The 26,893-nt window shown below is 39.4% G+C and overlaps 1 protein-coding gene across 5 annotated transcripts in view; it reads left to right on the forward strand.

Moving 5' to 3' along the window:
- The window catches only part of APAF1 (apoptotic peptidase activating factor 1), an 89,601-nt gene that overhangs the window by 48,757 nt on the left and 13,951 nt on the right, over positions 1–26,893 (forward strand). For 3 of the 5 annotated variants that reach the window (XR_008670562.2, XM_019038859.3, XM_055358882.2), the window contains exons 17-22: positions 4,814–4,975; positions 8,776–8,904; positions 11,883–12,008; positions 13,973–14,092; positions 17,717–17,833; positions 20,830–20,955. Coding sequence is in view for 4 of the 5 variants with exons in the window: in XM_019038859.3 (XP_018894404.2) it covers positions 4,814–4,975; positions 8,776–8,904; positions 11,883–12,008; positions 13,973–14,092; positions 17,717–17,833; positions 20,830–20,955 (780 nt within the window). In the remaining variant the exon portion in view is untranslated. The remainder of the gene's footprint in view (positions 1–4,813; positions 4,976–8,775; positions 8,905–11,882; positions 12,009–13,972; positions 14,093–17,716; positions 17,834–20,829; positions 20,956–26,893) is intronic. The other 2 variants (XM_019038860.4, XM_063694227.1) reach the window with 1 other exon arrangement.

Here is a 26,893-nt window from a genome sequence, read left to right on the forward strand (position 1 = left end):
CCTTTTAAATATTATTCTGTTCTTGTTTCATGGATGCAGTATCTTTTATCTTTTTATGGGCATTAGTAATAGGGTTTTTTTTGAAGTTTTGATATTCCAGTGTAATACATGTTTTTCTATTTGTTGGTTTTGGTTTCTGTTTGGATTTTAGACATAGATATATCTTAGCTATCTGATCCTTTGCTATCTGCTCATATTTAAGAATACATCACCAACAAGTTGAATGGGAATTGTGAACTTTTAAATTGTGGTTTTCCTGTGGGTTATCTGTTTTTATCATGAACTATTTTTTTTTTTTTTTTTTTTTTAGACAGTCTTGGTGTGTTGCCCAGGCTGGAGTGCTGTGGCACCATCTCGGCTCACTGCAAGATGGTGAACTTTTGATGTCAAAGTCTTTATATCTTTTGTCTTGAACTGGCTGGGTGTCCAGAGTAAAAATTTTCTCTTTTTTCTTTTTCTTGCATTTTTTTTCCCTCCCGAGATGGAGTCTTGCTCTCTTACCCAGGCTGGAGTGCAGTGGCGTGATCTCAGCTCACCACAACCTCTGCCTTTTGGGTTCAAACAGTTCTCCTGCCTCAGCCTCCCAAGTAGCTGGGATTACAGGCACACCACCACACCTGGCTCATTTTTGTGTTTTTAGTAGAGACGGGGTTTCACCATGTTGGCCAGGCTGGTCTTGAACTTCTGACCTTGTGATTCACCCTCCTTGGCCTCCCAAAGTTCTGGGATTACAGGTGTGAGCCACTGCGCCCAACGCCCCCCCCCCCTTTTTTTTTTTTTTGAGACAGGGTCTCACTCTGTCACACAGGCTGGAGTGCTGGAGTGCAGTGGTGTGATTGCAGCTCACTGCAGCCTCAACCTCCTAGGCTCAAGTGATCCTCCCACCTTAGCCTCCTGAGGAGCTGGGACTACAGGTGTGCACCACCATGCCTGGCTAGAAGAAATTTTAATCTCCTATTTGTAGGATATGACTCTGGCCAGTTCTGAGATGATATCTGGGCAGAGATCTCAACATTTAGAAAAAAGACTTTCTCTTAATTTTCCTGTTTTCAGGTGACCCTTCTCTCAACTGTGTTGGGTATAGAATAGCCTTGTATTCTGCCAGAGTAGGGACACAGGCCCCCTGGGTTGCAGAGTGAAGGGAGGAGATTTCAACGGACTTTTAAAGATTCCTCTTGACTTAGCTTCACCTTTATCAGAAGGTACTGGGTGCCAGCACTTCCTGAGTCTTTTTGGAGGACTTAACTTCACCTTTATCAGAAGGTACTGGGTGCCAGCACTTCCTGAGTCTTTTTGGAGTTCTGTGGGGTGATTGGGCTGCTTGGATTTCTCCACTGCAGGCTCAGAATTTAATTTCTAGGAGTCTGCCTATTACTTGCCTTTCTGCTTTCTAGACTTGATGATTTTGTTGCTGCTGTCTCTTTCTCCATTTTCCTTCGCCTTGTGGATTATGCCGAGAGAAAAATTCCCATTACTATTGTTTACCTGAGTTTTGGGAGAGTTTGGAAATGGTCTGTGTCTGTTCTCTGTTTTCTGAAACATAATACCTGAGACTGGGTAATTTATAAAGAAAAGGGGTTTACTTGGCTCATGATTCTGATGGCCGGAAATTCCAGGATTGGGAAGCTACACCTGATGAGGGCCTTCAGCTGCTTCCACTCATGGTGGAAAGGGGAAGGGAAGTGGGCGTGTGCAAAGAGATCATATGAAAAGAGAGGATTGAAGATAGCGAAACCCAGGAAGCCAGACTGTTTTCAACAACCCGCACTCTTGAGAACTAATCCATTCCCAGAGAACTCACCCCAGTGGGAAGGCATTAGAAGGCATTCATCTGTTTATGAGGGATCCACCCCCATGACCCAGACACCTCCTATCAAGCCCTACTTCCCAACACTGCCACAGTGGGGATCCAATTTCAACACGAGTTTGGGTCGGGATAAATAAACGATCTCCAAACCATAGCAGAGCTGTATGTGTTCTCTCTGCATCTTTAACACCTGAACCCTATTTCTTTCAGCAACACTATTGTCTGTACTCGCCTGTGCTTGAAACTTGGGAGTGATCTTTTTGTTTGTTTGTTTGTTTGTTTTTAGAGATGGGGTTTCACCATGTTGCCCAGGCTGGTCTTGAACTCCTGGGCTCAAGTGGTCCGTTTGCCTAAGCCTCCTAAGGTGCTAGGATTACAGACATGAGCCACTGCACCCTGCTGGGAGTAATCAGTCTTTTCACTTAAAATGTATTTATTGAATACTTAGTGTGTGCCAGATACTGTACTAGGTATTTGGATTTTAAACCCTGAAAAAGAAAAAAGTATACTTCCTGGCTGTTCTGAACTGTTCAGAATAAAGTTGGGGAGAACATAAGTGAACAGATGAGCCATGAAAATCATAAACGTATGAAGACAGTGCTCTGAGAGCAGATAAGGACTCTGTTGGGGAAGGGTTCACATACCTGATACTACAACCAGATTGAACTTGTTCTTCTTCTTCATTGTCTTTGTTTTCTCATTTTGTACTTTAGCTTATGCTGATCCCTTGGAATAGGCTCTAGGCCCTGGAGTGTTCCCCTGTCTTTTTGATGTTGAAATTCTCTGTCTTAAGCTGGTATAAGATAGGCTAATCTCAGGGAGTAGAGTGAGGTGACTACCTCCTGTACAAAGTGTTCCCTCAAGCCCTCAGCTTGAATATAGCCTCCCCACTGTGCTATACCTTTTCCTTTCAAATGACACCTGACATATTTTGTGTTTAAGTTATTTATGTGCTTGTCTTACTTCCCTTACTGGCCTGTCAATTCATTGAGGGTAGTATCTGTATCTGATTCATTTATATAGTCTCAAAGTGACTAGCATAGTGTTTAATAAATGTGTTAAAGATGATAAACCCTTGCTGTGTCACTTCAAGTCAAACTAAGACTTCTTCAAACTCGGACACTTTTTAAAAAGTCGTCATTTGACAGGGACAGGATTTTGATTTCCGTATTCATGTATGAGTATCAAAATGTGATTGTGGCTCACAGAGCACTCGCAGCAGGGGACAGACACTACTGCACTCTTGGTGAGAACTGCCCATGTTTGTGGTGGCTTTCCCACCGTGCTGTTAAGTCAGTATCATTGGTTGGTTCACACTGATATAATGACAGGTAGTAAGCAGAGGTCCTGCAAAATGATGTTAGATAATAGCATTTCAAGGTCAAATTCTCCTGTAAGTTTTTACCTTTTGACAGGATGAAAACTGTAAAATTATGTCCTGCCCCAAATGGCTCTATAACTTTTTAAGCATTTTATAGGGTATCATGTTGATAAGCATGTGCTTTTCAGGCTCTGAGATGAACTGTTTTAAAATGTGAGTTCTATTTAAAAATTTGCCATTTAAAGCGCACAGAGGCCTGGGGTGCACAGGGACCCTGGATACAGTGTAGCGACTTGCTCAGAATGAAATGCTGGTATTAGTTTATGTGGTCCCTCAATATGTGGGATTTCATCACTGCTTGGACAGAAGCCGAAGTCAGGTCCAGAAACAGATGCAATTTAGACATGTATAATCAAGTTGGATTGTGCTACTTTTATTTTTCTTTGTAAAATTCAGGCAATAGTTGCTTTTTCTTTTCTTTTTGTTTTTAAAATTTTTTTTAAATTGAAAACAAAACAAAACAAAACAGATGAGGTCTCACTGTGTTGCCCAGGCTGGTCTTGAACTCAAGTGATCCTCCCACCTTGGCTTCCCAAAGTGCTGGGATTACAGGTGTGAACCACTGTACCCAGCCTGATTTTCATATTAATAGGGAAACTGATTTCTCATATATTCTGGATAATGTAACTGAAGGTTCAGGCTTTTATGTTTGTTTATTTATTTTTCTCTTTAGTATCAGGGAAGGCTGTTTTAGCACCTGCTGTCTCTTTTGCATTACCCAGATTACCCGCAGTTGTTGCAAGTAGAAAAGTTTTGGTTTTGGCCATGTTTCTTAGTATATATAATACTTCTTTTTACTCGAGAGATTTGAAAATGCACCTGGCCAGACAAATTAGGTTTTACCTGGGAGTTGTGCTTTGGAAGCTGACTTAAAGCCTGAGCAGCAGCTTTCTCCCGCAACCCCCATCCTTCTCTGTGGCCAACCTTTGGTTTGGGCATGGGCAGTCATTATCACTCTGTGAGGCTGAGACACTGCTCATGGCCCAGAGGAGTGAAGGTGGATCTTCTTGAAGGCCTTTGTCTTTTGTGCTATTCAAGTGGTCCTACTAGTGAGCAAAGTTTATGGTATTTTGTATCTCATTCCTCAGGATCCAGTTAGTTTTGTAGCCCTATCTAGCCCTGCCAAGCACACAAAGAGTCTTGCTTGTCCCTGTTTTCAGAGACTTCCTTATGTCTCTGGATGCTCTGCTAGGTCACGACCTAACTTGGACTGGGTCCTGTGTAGTCTTCCTGCTGTGCATGTGGTAGGTTCGTGAAACACACTTCATTCCTGGCACAGCAGAGGGCAGCAGTGGCAAGTCGTGAGTCTCTTCATCTTACCACCTTTCTTCCACTTGTGTCCTTACTGTCAACATGTAATTTTTAGCTTCCACACCATGCAAGACGCTTAACTTTTTAATTTTATGTTCTGCATTTTGGGCAGTGCTTCTAATTTTTTCTTTTTAAGAACATAATAATGAAACTGGAGATCTTAATTTAAAAGCCTTACAAAAAGTCATGCATAGGTAAAAATAATTCATCAAGTGAAGTGAATAAGTTTATGTGGCATTTAATTCAGGAGGAATTCTAGAAGTGTGATTATAGAGTAAAACAAGCTTTTTCTTTTTTATTACTTTAATTCAAAGCTTTGGGATGTGACATCAGCAAATGAGAGGAAAAGCATTAATGTGAAACAGTTCTTCCTAAATTCGGAGGACCCTCAAGAGGATATGGAAGTGATAGTGAAGTGTTGTTCGTGGTCTGCTGATGGTGCAAGGATAATGGTGGCAGCAAAAAATAAAATCTTTGTAAGTACTTTAAAAAGCCAACTTCAGTCTGATTTAAAGAAAGTTAAAACTTCTGTTCATTTTTGCATTTTACAATGTTTATTCATAAAAATAAAGTCTAGCTGTGTGATTTTGGGCAGTCTTCCTAACCTGTCATGGTTCTTTGGAACTGTGCTCCGTGAGATAAGGATGGCCTTGTAAGGAAGGGTCTCCATGGTTACACCGTTTGGGAAATATGTTTTGTATTGCTTTCCCCTATTAGGCACACTGTATGAACTCACATATTCAGGGCCCCAGGAAGTCCTATTATACAATTTATGCCATTGAATCCAGTGTTCCTCAAATGTATTTAAAACATAGAATGCTTTCTTCATCACTCCTTTTTTTTCTTCAATTTCGATTACATTGGTTTAGGTGATTTTTCAAAGTGTTTTCTTACACCTACAATTTTATGATTTGATGACTCTGACAGAAATGCTCATCAATGACTGAACAAGATAGTGAAATTTTTATAAAGTAAATGAGGAAAATATGAAAAAAGTAAATAAGAAAATTCTTTGCTTTTCTTCCCCAGATCTAATAGTAGCTGGTATTTGTGGGTATTCAGAGTGCCCTCACATATAATTTCTTTTGATATAAGTATTCAAGAAGCAGCGGGTTACAGTAGCCCTATGATAATAATGAGGCAACTGAGGTTCAGAGCAGCCAAATGATTTGTCTAAAGTTACATTGTGATTAGGAGAACCAGATCTTCTGATTTATGGCTCACTTACATTCTGATCTAATAGTGATTTCAAAAGACTTGAATGAGGGATATTACTGTTTTAAAGAGCATAATTGAAATATAGAATATGGTTATATAAGAACTCACTGAAGGATCATGGATATGATTGTTATTGATCTAGTGCTGCAATCCTTGGATGTTGGTTGCTTATGAGTTTGTACCCCTTTAGCAGGAAACTAAGAGGAAAAATACCTCCCTTTAAGTTTGTTAAAATCTATAAGAACAGAAAAGAAACCACTGCATAAGCAAGACTTGAAGATTAAAACTTTTTTATTGTGATAAAATGCATATAATGTAAAAGTTGCCATTTTAACCATCTAAAAATGTGCATTTCAATGGCATTACATTCACAATGCTGTGTAACCATTACTACTATATATTTCCAAAACTTTTTCATCACCCTAAACAGAAACTTTGTAACCATGAAGTAATAACTCCTCTTTCCCCTCTCTTGCTAGACCTTTGTAATCTCTAATGTAATCTGCGAATTTGCCTAGGTATTTCATATAAATGGAATCATATAATATCGGTGCTTTTGTGTCTGACTCATTTCATTGAGCATGTTTTCAAGGTTCATTCATGTTGTAGCATGTATCAGAACTGTATTTCTTCTTATGGCTGAATAATATTCCGTTATATGTATATATCACATTTTTTCTTTTTTTTTTTTTTTTCTTACAAACCAGAGTTTATTTTCACGTACAGTCTTGTTGTAACCAATGTACAGATCAAAACTCAAAATATTCCTCTTCAGAAAACTTTGGACCTTATTCCCTAGCCGAACTATAATGGTTGAATTTCTGTCAAGTATATATTTATGTATATAATGGGCTTAATTATTTAAGAGAATAACTGAGTGATTTGTGTGATCTGTGAAAAGGAATTGGACTATCATACTTGGGTTGTAGATCACATTTTTTCATCCATTCATCTGTTGATGGACATTTGGTTTGTTTCCACCTTTTGGCTACTGTGAATAATGCTGCAGCATTGGTGTACAAGTATCTATTTGAGCCTTGTGTGTTTACCTAGGAGTGGAATTACTGGGTCATATGGTAATTCTTTATTTATTTAGTTTTCTGAGGAACCACTAGATTTTTCCACAGCAGCTGCACCGTTTTACATTCCACTAGCAATGTACAAGGGTTCAAATTTCTCCACATCCTTGATAAAACTTGTTATTGTTCATTTTTAAAATTATAGCCATCCTAGTAGGTGTGAAGTGGTTTCTCCTTGTGGTTTGATTTGTGTTTTCCCAATTACCAATGATGTTGAACAAAAGATAATTTTTGAAAAGATTTTAAGAGACCTGTTCTAGTGAGAGGAAGATAATTTTATATTGCATGAAATGCCTTGTTTTAAAAATCTGTACAGCAGTTCCCTGTTTTACCATGCTAAAAGAAAGCTACCCAAAGGTGTTCCTTAACTGCATGTAGATCCCGATTTCTTACCCTTTGGTCTCTCCTTCCTCCTCCTGTTATTTCTTTCCAATTCCTATGTGAGTCTCCTCCTATTGTTAGGTCTTTTTTCTTTTACTATTCCATAATTGGGACAACTGCCTATTCCACATTTGCCAAGTTTCCTCGATCACTGTCAGCCACTAATTTTTTAAAAAATGACCTGTCCTGGGAAGCATTTTAAATCTGATTTCCTGCCCTGTGTTTTTGGCCTCCGGCGCTATGCTGCCTACCATATGTGCATGCTTGCAGGGACTATGCATTCACTAAACATTTTTTTTTTTTTTTTTGAGATGGAGTCTCGCTCTTTCGCCCAGGTCGGAGTGCAGTGGCGCTGTCTCGGCTCACTGCAAGCTCCGCCTCCTGGGTTCATGCCATTCGCCTGCCTCAGTCTCCCGAGTAGCTGGGACTACAGGCGCCTGCCACTGCGCCCGGCTAATTTTTTGTATTTTTAGTAGAGACGGGGTTTCACCATGTTAGCCAGGATGGTCTCGATCTCCTGACCTCGTGATCCACCTGCCTTGGCCTCCCAAAGTGCTGGGATTACAGGCGTGAGCCACCGTGCCCGGCCCACTAAACATTTTAATAGCTCCCACTGGAAGCTTTTTTGTTTCTTTCTAAGGTCTGTGTCTTGATCTTAAATCACTATACTGTATCAATACATGTAGTAAATAAAAATCATCTTATTTGGCAAAAACTTTGGAAGAGTATATTCAGCATTTATAAGTCTTAAAAATTGAAGAAACTGCGGCTGGGCGTGGTGGCTCACACCGGTAATCCCAGCACTTTGGGAGGCCAAGGTGGGCAGATCACCTGAGGTCAGGAGTTCGAGACCAGCCTGACCAACATGGAGAAACCCCGTCTCTACTAAAAATAAAAAAATTAGCTGGGCGTGGTGGTGCATGCCTATAATCCCAGCTACTTGGGAGGCTGAGGCAGGAGAATTGCTTGAACCCAGGAGGTGGAGGTTGCAGTGAGCCGAGATCGCCCCAAGCCGAGATTACGCTATTGCACTCCAGCCTGGGCAACAAGAGCAGAAGTCTGTCTCAAAAAAAAAAAAAAAAAAAATTGAAGAAACTTGGATTACCCAAAAGTAGTTTTTTGGGGTTCAAAAACAGGAAAATGATTGACTATAATGGAGCAATTTGGTAGTTCTAGAGAGAAATAGAAATGACTGAGCTAATTTTATTTTAGCAAACCTCTGCTCTATATTATTTTGATCATCTTCATTTATGAGTATTCATTTTCTCTTTTGAATAAACAAGCATTAGGGAGAAATACTCTGTATGTTAATTGGGCCAGTCTATTCATTTATTCACAAAGCTTTTATTTCTCTTTAGGCTAGCTTGAGAGCTCATCTGTGATGAATTTTCCTTTATAGAAAATATGTTTTAAGATGAGCAGTATTTTTAAAGTATATGTATATTGATCCATATTTTGTTTATGACTGTCAATAATTATGCCAGTTATCAGTAATTGTCATATTTTTTTCAGGACTTATATTTGAAATGGGAGGATATTAGAATAGCTTATCTCTTAAAGTATTTTACCTTCATAGGTATCTCTATTTATGTTGACAGCTTTTTGACATTCATACCAGTGGCCTATTGGGAGAAATCCACACGGGCCATCACAGCACCATCCAGTACTGTGACTTCTCCCCACAAAACCATTTGGCAGTGGTTGCTTTGTCCCAGTACTGTGTAGAGGTGAGTAGTTGAATTTATTCTGTGAAGCCTGGGTTTCCAGAGATCAAAGGATGACAGAGAATGGGCAGCTTAAACCATTAACTGCTGAGGAGCCTTGCTTGAGAAATTATATTTTCTTTATAGCCTAATGACCTCTAACTCTGGGATATTAAACCACATAGCCAGCTTTATTATTTTAACAGTGATTACAGACTTGATTTGACAATATGACAGGGAATTCAGCAAGCATTTGCTGAATGCCTAACATGTGCCAGGAACTGGGAAAACAATGGAACGACTGCTGGTCATGAAACATGACATCTCTTATCCAGTATAGATATGTGGCATTTCTTAAACAGTGTAGGCACAGACTCTCTTCTTCTTAAAAGAGGTGGTGAGAAATGAGTCCAGTTCAGATTTCTTAGATCATTGAGTAGGATAAGATAGGGTGTTCATTGCCAGGCACTAATGAATAAAATAACTCATATAAATTACTTTTTTATGATTTTGTACTTACCTGTTAAATTTTATGTTCAGAGTGTATACCTAGCTGGCCCTGGAAGAATTCCACCCAGTGAAGTGCTATATTAGTTTTTTCATAAAGTAGTGAATTATTTTTTTCCTTCAAAGATGGATTAGTGCTTTTTTTTTTTTTTTTTTTAATAGAAATGGGGGTCTCACTGTGTTGCCCAGGCTGATCTTGAACTCTTGGCCTCAAGCAATACTCCCCCAGCCTTGGCCTCCCAAAATGCTGGGATTACAGGTGTATCACCTTGCCTGGCCAAAGATAGATTAGTTTTTCCAGGCTTTCTTAGTCTTCATTCCTTAGGTTGGTTTTACCACCAGGTACTTTGAAACCCCTTCAGATCACAGTTCCAAGAAGATGGGTATGGGCCTTTTGGAAAATAGAGAAATTCACTTGGTTCACAGGCTCCTCATCAAGGGAGCCATGACTACTGCAAGCACTTCTTCAGTGTTCTCTGCTTATTTAGCAAATTTTAGTGAGTTTGCCAGCCTTGCCCATTACTGTGAAGGTGTTGGGGGAGAGTTGCTAAGCTATAGCCCTTCAACATAGAGGCACAGGTGAGAGTGAGGGCATGAGATCCATAGGCTTCTCCTAATTCTAGGTGCAGCAGTGCATGTGACACTGAAGAACTTCCCTACTGAGACTCTTCCCATTGCACACAGAGGCAGGGAGTGTGAAAAAGCTCTAGTCCTGTATGAAACAGCGGGAAGAAGTAGGGTGCTGTGGGCAGTGTTTTGTTGGGCAGAGACTTTGAATTGGAAGTGTTTTGTTTTGTGTTACTTTGTTTTTGAGACAGAGTCTCTCTCTGGCACCCAGGCTGCAGTGTAGTGTTGTAATCTCAGCTCACTGCAACCTCCACCTCCCGGGTTCAAGCTATTCTCTTGCCTTAGCTTTCTGAGTAGCTGGGATTACAGGTGCCCACCAGCACGCCTGGCTAGTTTTTTTTTGTATTTTTCATGGAGATAGGGTTTCACCATGTTGGCCAGGGTGGTCTCGAATTCCTGACCTCAAGTGATCCACCTGCCTCAGCCTCCCAAAGTGCTGGGGTGTATTGGGTTTTAGATCTCCTAGGAGATCTTGAACCTTACGTGTAGATCCTCAAAGTAAATGTGGAGCGTTTGTTAGGATTTTTAGAAACAGTACTAAGTAGCAATCCCTCTTTCAGCCTTTCCTGTCACTTCTAAAGTCCTTACCCTCTGCCATCCTTAGCAATCTCCAGGAAACAATGAAACAGTATCTTCCTTCTTGAAATGTAGGGACTCAGTTCTGGAGGCTCTGAGTGACAAAGAAATGATGGGAGAGAGATGGGGAGAAGAAAGTGGGAAGAGAGGGGAGGATTCTCAAGGGAGATTTTCAGTTTCTTAGGAGAGATTTTCAGTTGTGGAACCACTTTCATTTTTGGCCCTTAGCTCTGTATGTCCCAGCTTGGACTCTAGAGATAAGGCGGAGAAAATTTCATATAATTAGTTCATAACCACAGAACTCACTGAATGAAAACCAGTCACTGGGCCTATGATGAGGTACTTGTTTTGTCCATGCTAGTTCTGAAATGATAAAGTAGTTCTGTAATTTAAAGTGTAATGAGAGGAACTCAGTCACATATGGTACTTCATTAGACTTGAATATATTAGAGTAATTTACAGCAGAACCCAGGATAAAATACCAGGCTGCTGGTAGACATGGTAATAAGCATGAATAACGAGAAATGTGTACATGTTACAATTATTGTGTTAATTTATTGTAGGTTTTACAGTCAGTTGAAATGAAGGTTAGATGACAGTATTAGTGGAAAATAATCTGAATATGGAAGCTGCTTTTGTTCATCCTATTATTTTTTGGATTGATTTTTTTAAAGTGATAAAATATTTGCATGATTCCAAAGTCAAAGTTTTATAATGCGTTATATTCAGAGAAGTCTTGCTTTCATCCCTATCCCTTCGCCTCTCTCTCCCTCCTTCCCTGCATATGTAAACTATTTTCTGTTTTTGGCTTAACTGTCCAATATTTCTTGCATATATAAGCAGATATCTATATGCATATATATCCATACCTGTATCCTTCTATATGTTCTTGTACATATTTTTCCATCTCATATAAAAGATAGTAGTGTATAGTATATAGACTCTTCTACACTTTGCTTTTTTTCTGTTAACAATGTATCCTAGAGATTTGTCGTCATCAAGGTGTTTTTCTCATTGTTTTTAATGGCTGCATGATATTCCATTATGTGATTAATGTAGTTTATTCAGTTGGTTCCCTATTGATGAGTATTTAGTTTCCTAGTATTTTGCTATAAAAAATAATGATGCACTAAATAATCTTCTGCATAAGACATTTTGTAGTTTTGATAGTGTGTTTCTGAGCAATATTCATTGAAGTGGTATTGCTGGCTCATTCTTGCTATTTTCAATATTTTTGCTGTCTTCAAAATGCTTATGTATGTGATTTCCTATATGCTGTGTTTATTCTGTAGTTGTGGAATATAGACTCACGTTCAAAGGTGGCTGATTGCAGAGGACATTTAAGTTGGGTTCATGGTGTGATGTTTTCCCCTGATGGATCATCATTTTTGACATCTTCTGATGACCAGACAATCAGGGTGAGAAATACTGAGATTTTCATTTTGAACATTTCCTGATGGTGAGCTAAACCTCCTACAAACTAAGAAATTGATGGGTAGCACTGAGGTAAGCAGAATAGGAAACTAGTACTAACTATATTCCTATTCACCCTGGAAAAGTGCTGTTATATGGACTGTAACAGTCTCATTCATTCGTTACATGTTCATTGAGAATTACCATGGGCCAGGTGCTGTGGGAACTTCAGTGATTAAACTGTATTTTGGTTAATTTGAAATACTGCATTTGATTCCTCAGAAAAATTTTTGACTCTTTTCTTTACCTTGAATTCCTACATCCAATTACTTGCCAATTCTGAGAGAGTCTACCTTTTCATTTTCTATTATTATCTCTACCTTTCCATTTCTGCTGCCCAAGTTCAGGACTTTGTTACCTGTTACTTCTCTTGTTGTATTAGTCTCTGCCACAAGTCTTCTTTCTTGCTTTTCTGCATGCAGCTTCTAAGATATTTTTTTTTCATGTACAATACAGTCATGTCATTTTTGCTCAAAAATAGATAGTGGCTCCCTTGTCTACCAAAGTAAATATATACTTCTGTTTCTGCCATTAAGCTTCTCCACAGCATGGCCTCATTCTGCTCCACTCTGTCTCCCAGTTTATTCCTACAGGGAACCAACACTGGACTGCTCACATTTTCCCAAACACTCCGTAGTTCCCTGCTTCTGTGCTTTTCCTTAAGTGGTTTCTTATATTTGGAATGCTCTACTTACCTGTATCTCTGTTTGCTGAAATCCTAACCATTCTATAAGTCCCCTCAAGTCTTCTCTATTTGGGGAGAATGCCTGTCTCTCTTAATGCCATCTAATTCTATGTCATTTTCTAGTGGTGCTTATCAAATTTTGACTTGAATTTAAATGCAGATATGATTTACTCCTTATTTCCAACACTCCACTGCTTCTCTGGCTCATTGACGTGTCTTACATTATAAGCTCTTTGAGGCCAGGAACCCTGGCTGGTCCCCACAGCATCCTAATACAGCATTATATATGAATTATAGCTAAAATTCATTCAGTGCTTACTATATTCAAGACGTTATGCAAAGTACTATATATATATACATATAAATTTACTAATTCTCACAATAGTCCCTTTTGCAGATGAGGAAACAGGCAGAGAAAGACTGAGAAAGGTCATTGGTTCTTCACATGCCAGTCTCAATGAGCTTGAGCCAGAATATAAATCAACACACTGCTTTCTTCATCAAGAAAGTCTTCTTGAAATGAAATAAGCTGCATCACTAGACACAGTTACAGTGTGTTTAGTGATGTAGTTGATTTACATTCTGGTACAAAATTCTTTTTGTTTTTTTGAGACGGAGTCTCGCTCTGTCGCCCAGGCTGGAGTGCAATGGCACTATCTTGGCTCACTGCAACCTCCACCTCCCAGGTTCAAGCAATTCTCCTGTCTCAGCCTCCTGAGTAGCTGGGACTACAGGTGCACACCACCATGCCCAGCCAAGTTTTATATTTTTAGTAGAAATGGGGTTTCACCATGTTGGTCAGACTGGTCTTGAACTCCTGACCTCAGGTGATCCACCCGCCTTGGCCTCCCAAAGTGCTGGGATTACAGGTGTGAGCCCCTGCGCCTGGCCCAAACTTCTTACCTTGTGGATTGGTATCAAACAGTTTGATAACCAGCAGGAGGTCTTTATCTTTGAGTAACACTGGGTTAAGCAACCTGCCTGAAGTTTAGGTAGAACTAGTATTCATACTGAGGAATTTTGGCTCTGGAGCCCATAACTCTTAATACTAACTGCATCTTACTATAGATTGTGTTAGTAAATATTTATTTTTGGATTATAATCTAATATTGAAACCTTTCTAGCATCATAGGTATTTTATGTGAAACATAGTTTGTCTCTCGCTTTAAGATGAAGACATGTTATTTTAGAGATGGAATGATAATTTCTTTATCTCTTAATCAGCTCTGGGAGACAAAGAAAGTATGTAAGAACTCTGCTGTAATGTTAAAGCAAGAAGTAGATGTTGTGTTTCAAGAAAATGAAGTGATGGTCCTTGCAGTTGACCATATAAGACGTCTGCAAGTGAGTATTTTTTAGAAAACAGTTGGAAAATTGTTTTGGTTGAATTTTCTATTCACGGTTTTTCTTGTTTTTGGACTTGGGATTAAGCATAATTATTTTGTATCTAACAGGTGTCCAGCAGACATTAGTTAAATAAATATATATAAGTCTTGAGCTGAGGCTCAGATATGCTTATATTTAGAATTAAATTAGATAATTCCTCATCTCACTGCTCTTCTGTTGCTATCTATGATCACATTCTTTGATTTGCATGAAGTCTAAGAATACCATGAGGACAAACTCAATGTTGTCTACAAGAGTGATTCAGACATGTCTGATGGAGTGTGCAAGGGGGATGAGCATATGGAAGCATTTTTAAAAGGGAAGGATTCCAGGGTCTTTGAAAGAACAGAAGTCACTTTAGGTGAGGAAGGAGTCTGATTGATTGGAACTGAGGTGAAAGGAGCTGGGCTTTACATACTGAAGTACACCTGTTCATTTACACACACCTTTGTTCAGTAAATATTTATTGAATGCTTATTTTGGTCCTTGAGGAGGAAAGGATTGTATAGTACAATTGAAAGAACTGTATTGCTTAGGGATCCAAACAGCACTACTCTAGTCTGTTCTCCTTCTGCCACCCAACAAAGAGTGGGACACGTGAGAGGAAGGCATTTCTCAACTAGCTGAAGAGAGAAGGAGTCCCAAAGATCCACTGGCAGAGGAATGGTATTCAGGAGCTCGGAGTGGTGGTAACAGATGCCCTAAGAGCAGATGCCCTAAGGAGCACTGGAGTTCAAGAGCAGGTTGGCATCACTGTGCTGGTGGCTAAATAAGGTGTCATTGCATTGACAGAGATGTCCTGGAAGTGGTGATAGCGTTGTAGATAGTGGCAGCAAGAGAAAGCAGATGCCTCATGGAAGATCAAAACACAAGAGGCTATCTATATGTTGGTCAGCCCAAGCAGAACAGCAGAGTATGGACCATTGAAGGAAGTGTCAGCATGTGGAGCTGACAGCATGTGACTGTGACTTGTGGCTGAGAGAGGTGGTAAGAGCAAGCAGCTAAGAAGGGCAGGAGGTGGCATGGCTTTTATGTGAACTGGTGGGACATTCTCCCTTGCCTTGAGGATTCCCTGAGACATAGGATTGAGAAGGACAGAAACCCTTTCATAGTGAGGGCTAATTTTCTTTCTTTTGTTTTTCTTTTGAGACAGTCTCTCTCTGTTGCCTAGGCTGGAGTGCAGTGGCACGATCTTGGCTCGCTGCAACCTCCACCTCCTGGGTTCAAGAGATTCTCATGCCTCAGCCTCCCGAGTAGCTGGGACTACATGTGTGCTACCACGCATGGCTAATTTTTGTAATTTTAGTAGAGACAGGCTTTTGCCATGTTGGCCTGGCTGGTCTTGAACACCTGACCTCAAGTGATCCACCCGCCTCGGCCTCCCAAAGAGCTGGGATTATAGGTGTGAGCCACCGTGCCCGGCCTAAGGTTTTTTTTTTTGTTTTTTGTTTTTTTTGTATTTTTAGTAGAGATGGAACTATTTTCTCATAGTATATTTAGGGCCTTTCATTAGCTCTTGAAGAGCACGAATACAGCTTGAGTTAACTTTTTCCATATGGGTTTTAGAAGTGCTTTATTAACTTCTAGGGAAAGGTTTTGGCAGTGATAACATAATCTTATGCCATCTTTTCGTTTGATTTTTCTTGATTGCTTATTGAAAGATAGGGAGCATGAATGTGTGTGAGAGAGTGAAATGAGATAGTGATGTGAAGCTAGAGAGGAGAGAGAGGAGCAGAATAGAGAAGACGAGAGTAATAGAGCCCATGTGTGGAAGGTCTGAGAGGAAGCAGACAATTGAGACAGATGGACAGAGGGTAGGACAGAGTTTAATGAGTTGTCATTCAAAAAATTTTTTTTTGTAGAGATGGGGGCATCTCGCTATGTTGACCACGCTGGTCTCGAACTCCTGGCCTCAAGTGCTCCTCCTGCCTCAGCCTCCCAGAATGCTGGGATTACAAGCAAGAGCTGCCATGCCCCGCTCAAACCTTAACAAGTTTTAAAGCTGTAGAGCTCAGCTTGGTGTAGTGGAGAGAATAGTGACTTTTCACTAAGGAGACCTAGGTGTAAGTTCAGACTTCTTTATCAACTAGTTCTGTGATGTTGAATAAATTGTATCACCTCTTTGAGCCTCAGTTTGTAAGGTCCTTTTCATCTTTACAGTCTCTGAGCTAGTTACAGGGTCAAAGTAGAATCCAAATTCAGGAGTAGATACTGGGAGTAAATCACCTGGTATGTGGTAACTTCTTGTTTACTGTGGGTGTCAAAATCAAGCTGTAAGTCACCTCTGAATATGGCTTGCTTTCATTTTACAAGTTTTACTATTGTCCTCAATATGCTGATTAGGAGCGCCTAATGCACAGTACTTCTGGGGTGAATTGGGATATGGAATTCAATGTGAATTTCTCATTAACTGTTTTTTAGAAAGCTGATTCTTCCACTTGGGATATTTCTACTTCAGTTTTCTTGACAAATTTAGTGTCCTCATGCTTGTATTTCCTTTATTAAATTTGTGCAACCTTTCTTTAATGACTGTTGTAACTGTGAGACTTAAAAAGTCATCTGTCTATAAAGGTATCATTCTATGTCAGTGGTTGTGGGAGAGTTTAGAGGATAAACTTAATGTTTCATTTAAGTGAATAAAACATTTTTTAGTTACTACTTAAATAATTCTTGAAATTGATTTTTGAGAGAAGATGTTCAGCTCTTCGTAGTTCAATTTTCATTTTGAATATCTAATAGATCAAAATGTGCTATGTAAAATAATGTTAAGGAAAAGCTACCTGTGATTGGTTGACTCTGTAATCTTTGTACTAGAAACAAAGATGCCTGCCTATTTCATGTTGAAAAATAATTCAAGAATTTTAGTTTATGACACTAAGAGAGAGGTATCTGACAACTGATTTAAGCTTCAGAAATATTTTCCCAGGTCACATGTTTTAGATGAGTGATAAGGCATCATAATTCATGGGATTTAAGCATTGGTACAGATTATGAAATTAGGTAATCTTTGTTTAAGCATTGTAAATCCAGCTACGCAAATTATGCTTATGAGTTCTTCTCCATTGTCCTCACTGCCCCAGCTCCAAGAAAAAGAATCTTAATTTACACTGTTTTGTGAGTGATTTGGAGGATATAAGCCCCATTTTAATTTGTCTTTTTATGTCTGTCTCAGTCTTGTTTGACCAACAGCTTTGAAATGTAGCAGAAAAGTATATTTTAACAAACGATAGCCCTATTAAAAGTGGGCTTTGTGAAGAAATGGAAAACAGGGTGTGGAGCTAGCTGTGGGATTACAAATCAGACAGATGTGTCTCAGGTGGCGGGCACAGCAGCTGCTTTTTAAACCTTGTAATGCTCGTTTTATTTTATGAAAATGTATTTGAACCACCAAAGTGGATTGAAATGAAAGTGTGAAGTGCTAAATGCAGCTGCTAAGACTAGGATATGGCTTGTTGTTCCCCTGAGAGCTCTTGTTGGTTATTTTCTGTGTTTTATTTTATTTTTTTCAATTGAAGCCTCTGTTCTGACGAACAAAAACTGCTCTTACAGCCTAATAACTGATTTTGCCTCATTTTTCATTAGCTCATTAATGGAAAAACAGGTCAGATTGATTATCTGACTGAAGCTCAAGTTAGCTGCTGTTGCTTAAGTCCACATCTTCAGTACATTGCATTTGGAGATGAAAATGGAGCCATTGAGGTATTCAGTGCTAGTCTTCAGAATCTTTCTGTACAGAATTAAATAAAACTAATTATATATCTGGCATTGTGCACTTCTGTTTTTATTTATTTTTATTTTTGAAATGGGGTCTTGCTGTGTCACCCACGCTGAGTACAGTGACACGATCACAGCTGACTGCAGCCTTGACATTCTGAGCTCAAGTGATTTTCCCACTTAAGCCTCCTGAGTAGCTGGGACTACAGGTGTGCGTCACCATGCCCGACTAATTTTTTTTTTTGTAGAGATGGGGTCCCCTGTGTTGCCCAGGCTGGTCTCAAACTCCTGGGTTTAAGCGATTGTCCTGCCTCAGCCTCCCAAAGTGTGGGGATTACAGGCATGGGAGCCGCTGTGCCTGGCTATTGTATACTTTTATTTTTTGAGACAGGATCTCACCTTGTTGCGCAGGCTGGAGTGCAGTGGTACAATCTTGGCTCACTGCAGCCTTTGCCTCCCAGGCTCAAGCAATCCTTCCACCACAGCCTGCTGAGTAACTGGGACTTCAGGTATGCACCACCACACCTAGCTAATTTTTCTGTTTTTGTAGAGATGGAGGTTTCACCAGTGTTGCCCAGGCTGGCCTTAAACTCTTGGGCTTAAGTGATCTACCCATCTTGGCCTCCCAGAGTGTTGGGATTACAGGCATGAGCCACCACATCCAGCCTATTGTACACTTTTATACTAAATAAATCTTTCTGTAATCTATTATCTATGATTGTTCGTTAAACTAACAATCATCTTATCCAGTTGGCTGTATATTTTTCAGATTTCCTTTATTACTGTTTCTCATGCTTTTTGTCTTTTTATGTCCCTTATTCTCTACTTAGTTGTTTGGCTGTTCTCCACATATATCAAATACTATCTATCAAGATTTCGCTAACTATGCAAAGAGCATTTTTTTCTCCTCTTCTTAGAAGCCCAGCCATGTGGGGTATAAGTTGTTTTCATTTCGGTACTGATAAGGCTCATGGGGAATATGGGTGCGGGGCTGCCTGTGCTTGCCTGTTCCACCAATCCTTGCTGTTCTACTTTTGGTGGCAGAAGAACCTCAGTTCACCATCTGAAATCCTTAATTTATCTAACAAGACCAAATAGGTAAAAATAGAAACACTTTGCAAGGCAAAAATGTAGTATAATAAAAGGCATTTTGGGTAAAAATATTGTTGTCTTTATCACAAGTGAAATTCATCACAAAAGCACATTTTCTCTAGCTTTATAGTGGTTTTTCAAAAACATTGGTTCCTTCTCTCACTTTTTCTCACCAGGTGTCTGGGAATTATTTTTTAACCAATTACTTACGGCACTGGCCACAGTTATTTTACTTTGGATTCATTTTCATAAGGAATTACACAAATATTCTCTAGTCCATATGGCCCCACAGAAAAGAGACTATATGCTTAGACAAAGTGAAGAAGGAAGCATTTACACAGTGATCTCAATACTCTTATATATTTGTCATGGCCCTTGTGTCATGGATTGAGAGTTCAGGCTTTGTTTTCTCTTTATTATTGTGAAAAATTTATTTATCATTTGTTAAGATGTGTACTATTCTGGGATAAAGTACATCATGGATATGTATTTCTTAAGCAAGGGATAATTGTATGTTTACAGGTGAACCTTAGACTTCCATCTCAGGCTGATCTCTCAAACTGTTGTGTATTATTATTTATTCTTAAAGAGTCCTTGGTTTCGCTTTTCTCTTTACCTTGATGCCAAGTCAGTACCACATTCTTTTCATTTTTACCATCTATCTTAAAATAAGTCTTTTAGATAGTTTAAAAATAAACTCACAACACACATATGTGCTTCATCCACATTGTTAGTTCCCTCAAAGTCATCAAATAATATAAATAATACATAATGAACCATGTGAAATTACCAGTATTTACCTATAAAGTGGCAGTTTCATATGGTGTAGCCTCATATCATCAAATAATAGCAACTACTATTTATTAACTGTTTACTGTGCCAGATGCTGTCATTGAATTCTTATAACATCCTGGATGTTCGATGTTGTTATTCTTGTTTTAAAGATGTCTAAACTCTTATTTCCACAATTTTCATAAATCAGTAAGTGGCAGAGCTAGGATTCAAACCCAGATCTCTGAGGCTATGTGCTCAACTGTTATGCTATCCTGCCCTTGCCTCACAGGGTTTGTGAGATCGTTCATCCCGCTCATTTAGGAAGGTTTCCATTCACACAATTCCCCTTTGTTTTCAAGGGGCTTTTCTTCCAGACATGTGGGTTAGGTTTGAGTTTCTGGTGTCTCCTGCTTTAGCATCATCTGTATTTTCCTTAGGCTTTCTTGAGTACATTTTAATTTGGTCAATGAAACATATTTCCTCTCTTTTTGTTTTTTTGGTATGAGTTCATTTGAAAGCCTTTTTTTTTCTTTTTTTTTTTGACATAGTCATTATCTTTTGAATTTGTTACTACTTTTATTTGGAGTATTATTAGTCTTTGGCCCTCTTAAGTATTCTCATTGCACTGCCCACCAGCCTTCTCATATCCTGTCTCCCTCATCATCTTTTATCTTTCCTTGTTTGTGTTGTTTTATGAATAATTTGCCTTCTCATCCAGGACTTACTTACTTTCTTCTCTCTTATCCATCTTAAATGTCTTTTTTTTTTTTTTTTTTTTTGGAGGGCAAGCCCAGACAGCCACTTGTTTGATGAAGTGGGTAGTTGAGTACTCAGAAGGACCACTGGTTCCTACTGCTGTCTGATGATTGCAGTGAGTGTTTTATTTTAGGGTCCAATATGTTTGCATGTATGCATACATGGTGTGCATATATATATATATATATATACACATATATATATATATATATGTGACATTCATTTGTTTTTAATTAGGCTGGAAGCACCAGATGGAAATTCTGTACCCTCTAGTCTAATTTTAGTTTAATATCTTTGGGGTGTAATGCCTATGTGTTGCTTAGTTTCTTCTTAATTTTCTGTGTTTTTCTGCTTTGAAGATTTTAGAACTTGTAAACAATAGAATCTTCCAGTCCAGGTTTCAGCACAAGAAAACTGTATGGCACATCCAGTTCACAGCCGATGAGAAGACTCTTATTTCAAGTTCTGATGATTCTGAAATTCAGGTGAGAGGGAGGATGAACTCTTAACATATTTAATGCTGATTCTAGCAAAGGAACACTATGATTATGCCTAAAATCTGGTGTATATTTTAAACACATTACGTTGGGCATACATTCAGATTATGCACATGGGCTTAGATGAAACCTATGGGTGTTTCATATTTTTCTGTGGGTGAGGCAGACAGTTTATCTTAGAATCCTCTGTTGGAAGGTTGTTTATTTTGAAAATGAAGGGTTTGTTTGCATTTTCTTGCCTGTCTTGGTATTTGGATTTGTATCAGTAAGTATACTTTTTGCCACATTTATGTAATTTCTCTTTATTTTTCTTTACAGTAGTAAAATCCAATGGAAATCATTTCATTCTTTCCTTTTAAGAACAAAATGTTTATTACAGGAATGAAATTCTGTGAAAAGAGAATGGTTTGACATAATAAAGAATTGTGGATATGGAGGCCTAAACTTACTATATATTCTTTTAAAATTTACTTGATTATTAAAGTCCCAATGCACATTCTTTTAAAATTCAAATAGTATTACAAGACTTATTATGAAAAATAGACCCTTTCCCCCATTTCTCGTTCTCCAGAGGCACCACTTTTAGCTTTTAGATGTTTCTTTTGATATTACCTTCATGCCTCTATATGGCATGCTTATAGTGCTCTTCTTGATTTTCCCGTTTGAGAAGTTATCTACCGAATTCCCTACAGGAAGATGTCGCTTTTTTCCTCCTTCCACCTGTCCTGCCTTCAGCTTATGTGCATGCACACGTTCACAGACACTCATTTATCAATCCATTTATCCCAATTATAACGAAATTTTGTTTAGATCCTTCCTGTTACTATGATCACTGTGTACTAAGGGTACTGTGAATGCGTTTTTTGCCTTAACGCAATTTAGGAAAATTTGACCTTTGGGTGTAGTTGGAAATTATTTTACACTAAAACTTTGAAGACATTGCTCCATTTTCTTCCAAGTTCCAAAGTTCATGTTGAAAAGTCTGAAGCCATTTTGCTGCCTAATCTTTCTCTCTGGAAGATTTTAGGATCTTCATTTTATCCCCAGAATCTTGAAATTTTCTGATGATACACTGTGTTGTTAGTTTTTATTCATTGTTTTGGACATTCAGTCTTCCTTTTCAATTTGGAAACCTATGATTTTTAATTCATGGAAGTTGAATTATTTCTTTGATTCTTTCCTTTTTGTTCCAGTTTGCTTTCTCTTTTTGTAACACCCATTATTCAGATGTTAGATCTCCCGGACTGATAATCTAGTTTTCTTTTTCCACATTTCATCTTTCTATACTGTGCTTTATGTTTTTTCTTTATTTTTTTTTGAGATGGAGTCTCACTCTGTCACCCAGGCTGGAGTGCAGTGGTGCGATCTCGGCTCACTGTAACCTCTGCCTCCTGGGTTCAAGCAATTCTCCTGGCTCAGCCTCCTGAGTAGCTGGGATTACAGCCGTATGCCACCATGCCAAGCTAATTTTTCGTATTTTTTTTAGTAGAGATGAGATTTCACCATGCTGGCCAGGCTGGTCTTGAACTCCTGACCTTGTGATCCACCCGCCTCGGCCTCCCAAAGTGCTGGGATTACAGGCATGAGCCCCTGCACCTGGCCTACTGTGCTCTATTTTTGGGGAGTTTTTCCTCAGTTTTGACTTCCAGCCATTTTATTGAGTTTTTCATTTCTACTAGTATATTTCTAATGCGTTAAATTCTTATTTTGTAGATAGAATATTTTATCTCTCTGAGGAGATATACACACAGACAGGTAAATATATATATAATATATATAGAAATTATATACACACACACACACATATAATTTTTTTTGTTTTTTTTGAGACGGAGTTTCACTCTTGTTGCCTAGGCTGGAGTGCAATGGTGCGACCTTGGCTTGCTGCAACCTCCGCCTCCTGGGTTCAAGCGATTCTGCTGCCTCAGCCTCCTGAGTATCTGGGATTACAGGCATGCACAACCACACCCTGCTAATTTTTGTATATTTAGTAGAGATGGGGTTTCTTCATGTTGGTCAGGCTGGTCTTGAACTCTGGACCTCAGGTGATCCACCCACCTTGGCCTCCCAATGTGCTGGGATTACAGGCATGAGCCACTGTGCCTGGCTTATATATATAATTTTTTCCCCATAAATTTTTGTTTTGCTGCATAGTTGCTGTTCCCTCCAAGTTGCTTTTTTCTGTTTGGTTGTTTTGACCTCATATTTTGAAGGCCTCCTTAGCTCTCAGTGGTCATTGGCTACCAGAGATGTGTACTGAACAACTGGCTGAAAGCTCTGTGTGTTGACTGAGATCTTCTCTAAAAGGTGACTCTGAAAGGGGAAACTTTGTTGTGAGTATCTTCAGGTCTTTTGTCTTGGTCTCCTCAGATTCCTAGAGAGGAATTTTCTGGTCTTTTGCCTGGAGGATAAACCTGGCTGGCAGGTTCTCAGAGCTAAGTTGGGGAAGAGAACAGGAAGTATTAATAGATGTTGGATCTCAACATTTAGTATGTACACGTTCCCTTGATCCCTCATTCTCAGAATTGTAATTCTACCCTCATTTGTGCTGGTGCCCTTAAATTCAGAGATTCTTCTTTCTAGTTTGCTGTCACTGTCTGTCTACTTTCTTCCTTTTTTTCCCATAGTAACTTTGGGGTTCAACAGCAATTCTTTTCTTTTCTTTTTCTTTTTTTTTTTTTCCTTTTTGAGACAGTCTTGCTCTATTGCCTAGGCCAGAGTGCAGTGGTGCAATCTCGGCTCACTGAAACCTCCACCTCCGAGGTTCAAGTGATTCTCCTGCTACAGCCTCCTGAGTAGCTGGGATTACAGGCACCTGCCATCACATGCAGCTAATTTTTTTGTATTTTTAGTAGAGACAAGGTTTCACGATGTTGGCCAGGCTGGTCTTGAACTCCTGATCTCAAGTGATCTCACCTTGGCCTCCCAAAGTGCTGGGATTACAGGTGTGAGCCACCGTGCCCGGCCTTCTTTTTTATGTGAAATCAAGTTTCCTAAACTCCTTGGAGGAGTGGGGAAGTCCAGCATTTCTAGCTTCACAGCTCTGCAGCTTGTTCTCTTATTTTCACGAGGCATTAAAAATATGGCCTTACTGGGCGCAGCGGCTCACACCTTTAATCCCAGCACTTTGGGAGTCTGAGGTGGGAGGATTGCTTGAGGCAGGAGTTAGAGACCAGCCTGGGCAACATAGCGAGACCCCATCTCTACAAAACAAAATAAATAGCCAGGTGTGGTAGTGCATGCCTATAATCCCAGCTACTCAGGAGATTGAGGTTGGAGGATCGCTTGAGCCTAGGAGGTCCAGGCTGGAGTGAGCTATGATCATGCTACCGCACTCCAGCCTGGGCAACAGAGCAAGTCCCCATCTCAAATATATAATGGCCTTGTTCTTAGGACATCTCTTTGCCCCATCTCCTTCCCTCTCAGTTATTTCGACCTTCTCTTTCCTTTGTTGCCTCGTTCTACTCCATTGGATTCTATTCCCTGTGGTTTCTCCTCACTGTAGGGTTGTTCTGGTTAATTTTGAGAGCTCACAAGGCTCACACTGCTCCAGTCCTTCCAGACTGTACCTCACACTCAGTGTCTGCTGCTCTTCTCTAGTTGTTCCATTGCACTTTCCGGTGAACACTGTGTGGCTATCTTAGGATTCTCTGCCTCCTAATTCCTAATACTCATATTCTTAGCCCCACCCTCATTTCCTCCTTTGGGTATACTTAGTGCCTTCCATTTTTGAGCATTTTGGGAGTTCATAATGCCGATTTTGTTGCTTTAGACTTTTTCTTTTCTTTTCTTTTCTTTTTTTTTGAGACAGTCTTGCTCTGTTGCCAGGCTGGAGTGCAGTGGCATGATCTTGGCTCACTGCAGCCTCCGCCTCCTGGGTTCAAGCAATTCCCCTGCCTCAGCCTCCTGAGTAGCTGGGACTACAGGCCCGTGCCTCCATTTCCAGCTAAATTTTTTTTTTTTTTTTTTTTTTTTTTTTTTTTTTTTAGTAGAGATGGGGTTTCACCATGTTGGCCAGGATGGTCTCGATCTCTTGACCTTGTGATCCTCCTGCCTCAGCCTCCCAAAGTGCTGGGATTACAGGCGTAAGCCACCATGCCTGGCCACTTTTGACTTTTTATAATGCCTTTAGGATTCTGTTTTCTTGACTTTGCTGTCAGTTACCATTCTCTTGCTTTCCAGCCTCCCACATTTTGTTGCTGTTATCTCCTTTCTCATTCTTTTGACCTTGCCATTTTAGTAGGGCTTTAGAAGTGAAGGATATAATGCATATGTTCAGTGGAAATTATTATATTCTTTTATTTAGTATATATATTAATTGTGGTGGCAATATTTAATTGTATTGTTAAAAACCATTTTGGGAAAAAGATCTTTTAATGTTATGTCTGTGTGAGTCCTAGGAAGCAGTATGATTGCAATGAAATTTGGCTTCAGTACAGAAACTTACTTGTTATAGGCTCCCATGACACTGGTGTTCTAGCTGTAAAACTCAGTGTAATAGTCACCTTTCTTCCTCTCCAGATGTCTTTGGAATGGGTAAAACTAAAAACTACATCTGATGAAGTTCTTTTGAGACATTGTATACTATGTATTCTATCAAAAGTTAAATTCATAAGGTTTTTATGACCAGCTTGACAATTTCAGGTATTCTCAGCTAGGGGGAAGAATAATTTCTAGAAATATTTTTAGAAAAGGAGTTAGATTATATTTAGAAATATGAGTTAAGTAGTTGTGTTTCTTCCTCTTTTTCTGTTCTACTCAGAATACTTTTTACGTTTACAGTGTTTTAAATGTAACAAAACTCTATAGATATTTTCGAGAAATGACTGGTTGGGTTTTGTTTTCATTTTTTAAAGTTTTTGTAAATGATTAAATGGAGGTTTGTTTTAATTATCTTTGTATCCCCAAAGCCTGGAATCCAGTAAGGGTTCTGTAAATCTTTGCTCAGCTGAAGTTATTGCCAAAATTTGAAGAATCAACTCACCTGATTATAGCCCTTAGGATTGTGAAAATTGAGGTCTACTTTGGTAGTTTTTGATCCTTTACCTTGAAGTAAATAAAGGCCAAGTATTACCCATGCTTACATGAGCCAGTATATAAGACTATGTTAGTTCTTGCTGGTATGAAAAGTTTCCAGCCGGGTGCAGTGGCTCACGCCTGTAATCCCAGCACTTTGGGAGGCCGAGGCGGGCGGATCACGAGGTCAGGAGATCAAGACCATCCTGGCTAATACGGTGAAACCCCATCTCTACTAAAAAATACAAAAAAATTAGCCAGGCGTGGTGGCAGGCACCTGTAGTCCCAGCTACTCAGGAGGCTGAGGCAGGAGAATGGCATGAACCTGGGAGGCGAAGCTTCCAGTGAGCTGAGATCCTGCCACTACACTCCAGCCTGGGCGACAGAGCAAGACTCTGTCTCAAAAAAAAAGAAAAAAAAAAGTTTCCTTAACATTTCTACAATTTAAATTTTATTCATATAGCTGAAAAAATTCTACAAGTATATATACATTGCAAAAATAGTCAATGATAGAGACATCCCCAAACTCAACTTTTACATTTGACTAATGGTGGTGGAAGTTTAGTGATATTAAGGTTATTCAATTAGCACAGTGTGTTTCCGTGCAACAACAACAACAACAACAACAAATCACTCATCATCATTTCCTAGTCAGAAACCTTCTGTAACAAAAGCTGCAAAGGCTATTCTTAATCTGCCCTCAGTGGTTGTCAAATTCTTTGTTATATCTGCTCCAGAAGGCTGTCTGAGTTCTTGATGCAGAGGGCAGAAGTAAGATACTAAGTTAGAAATGAACATTGAATCAGGCAAAGCTAGAATAGGCAGTGTCTGTAAACTAGGAGGAGCTGTTCAGCATAGCCATTGATCCTCCAGTCCAGTAAGCCCAGAAGGCGGGAGGAGAGAGCCAGGA

Source organism: Gorilla gorilla, chromosome 10, assembly GCF_029281585.2.
Source record: "Gorilla gorilla gorilla isolate KB3781 chromosome 10, NHGRI_mGorGor1-v2.1_pri, whole genome shotgun sequence".
NCBI lineage: Eukaryota > Metazoa > Chordata > Mammalia > Primates > Hominidae > Gorilla > Gorilla gorilla.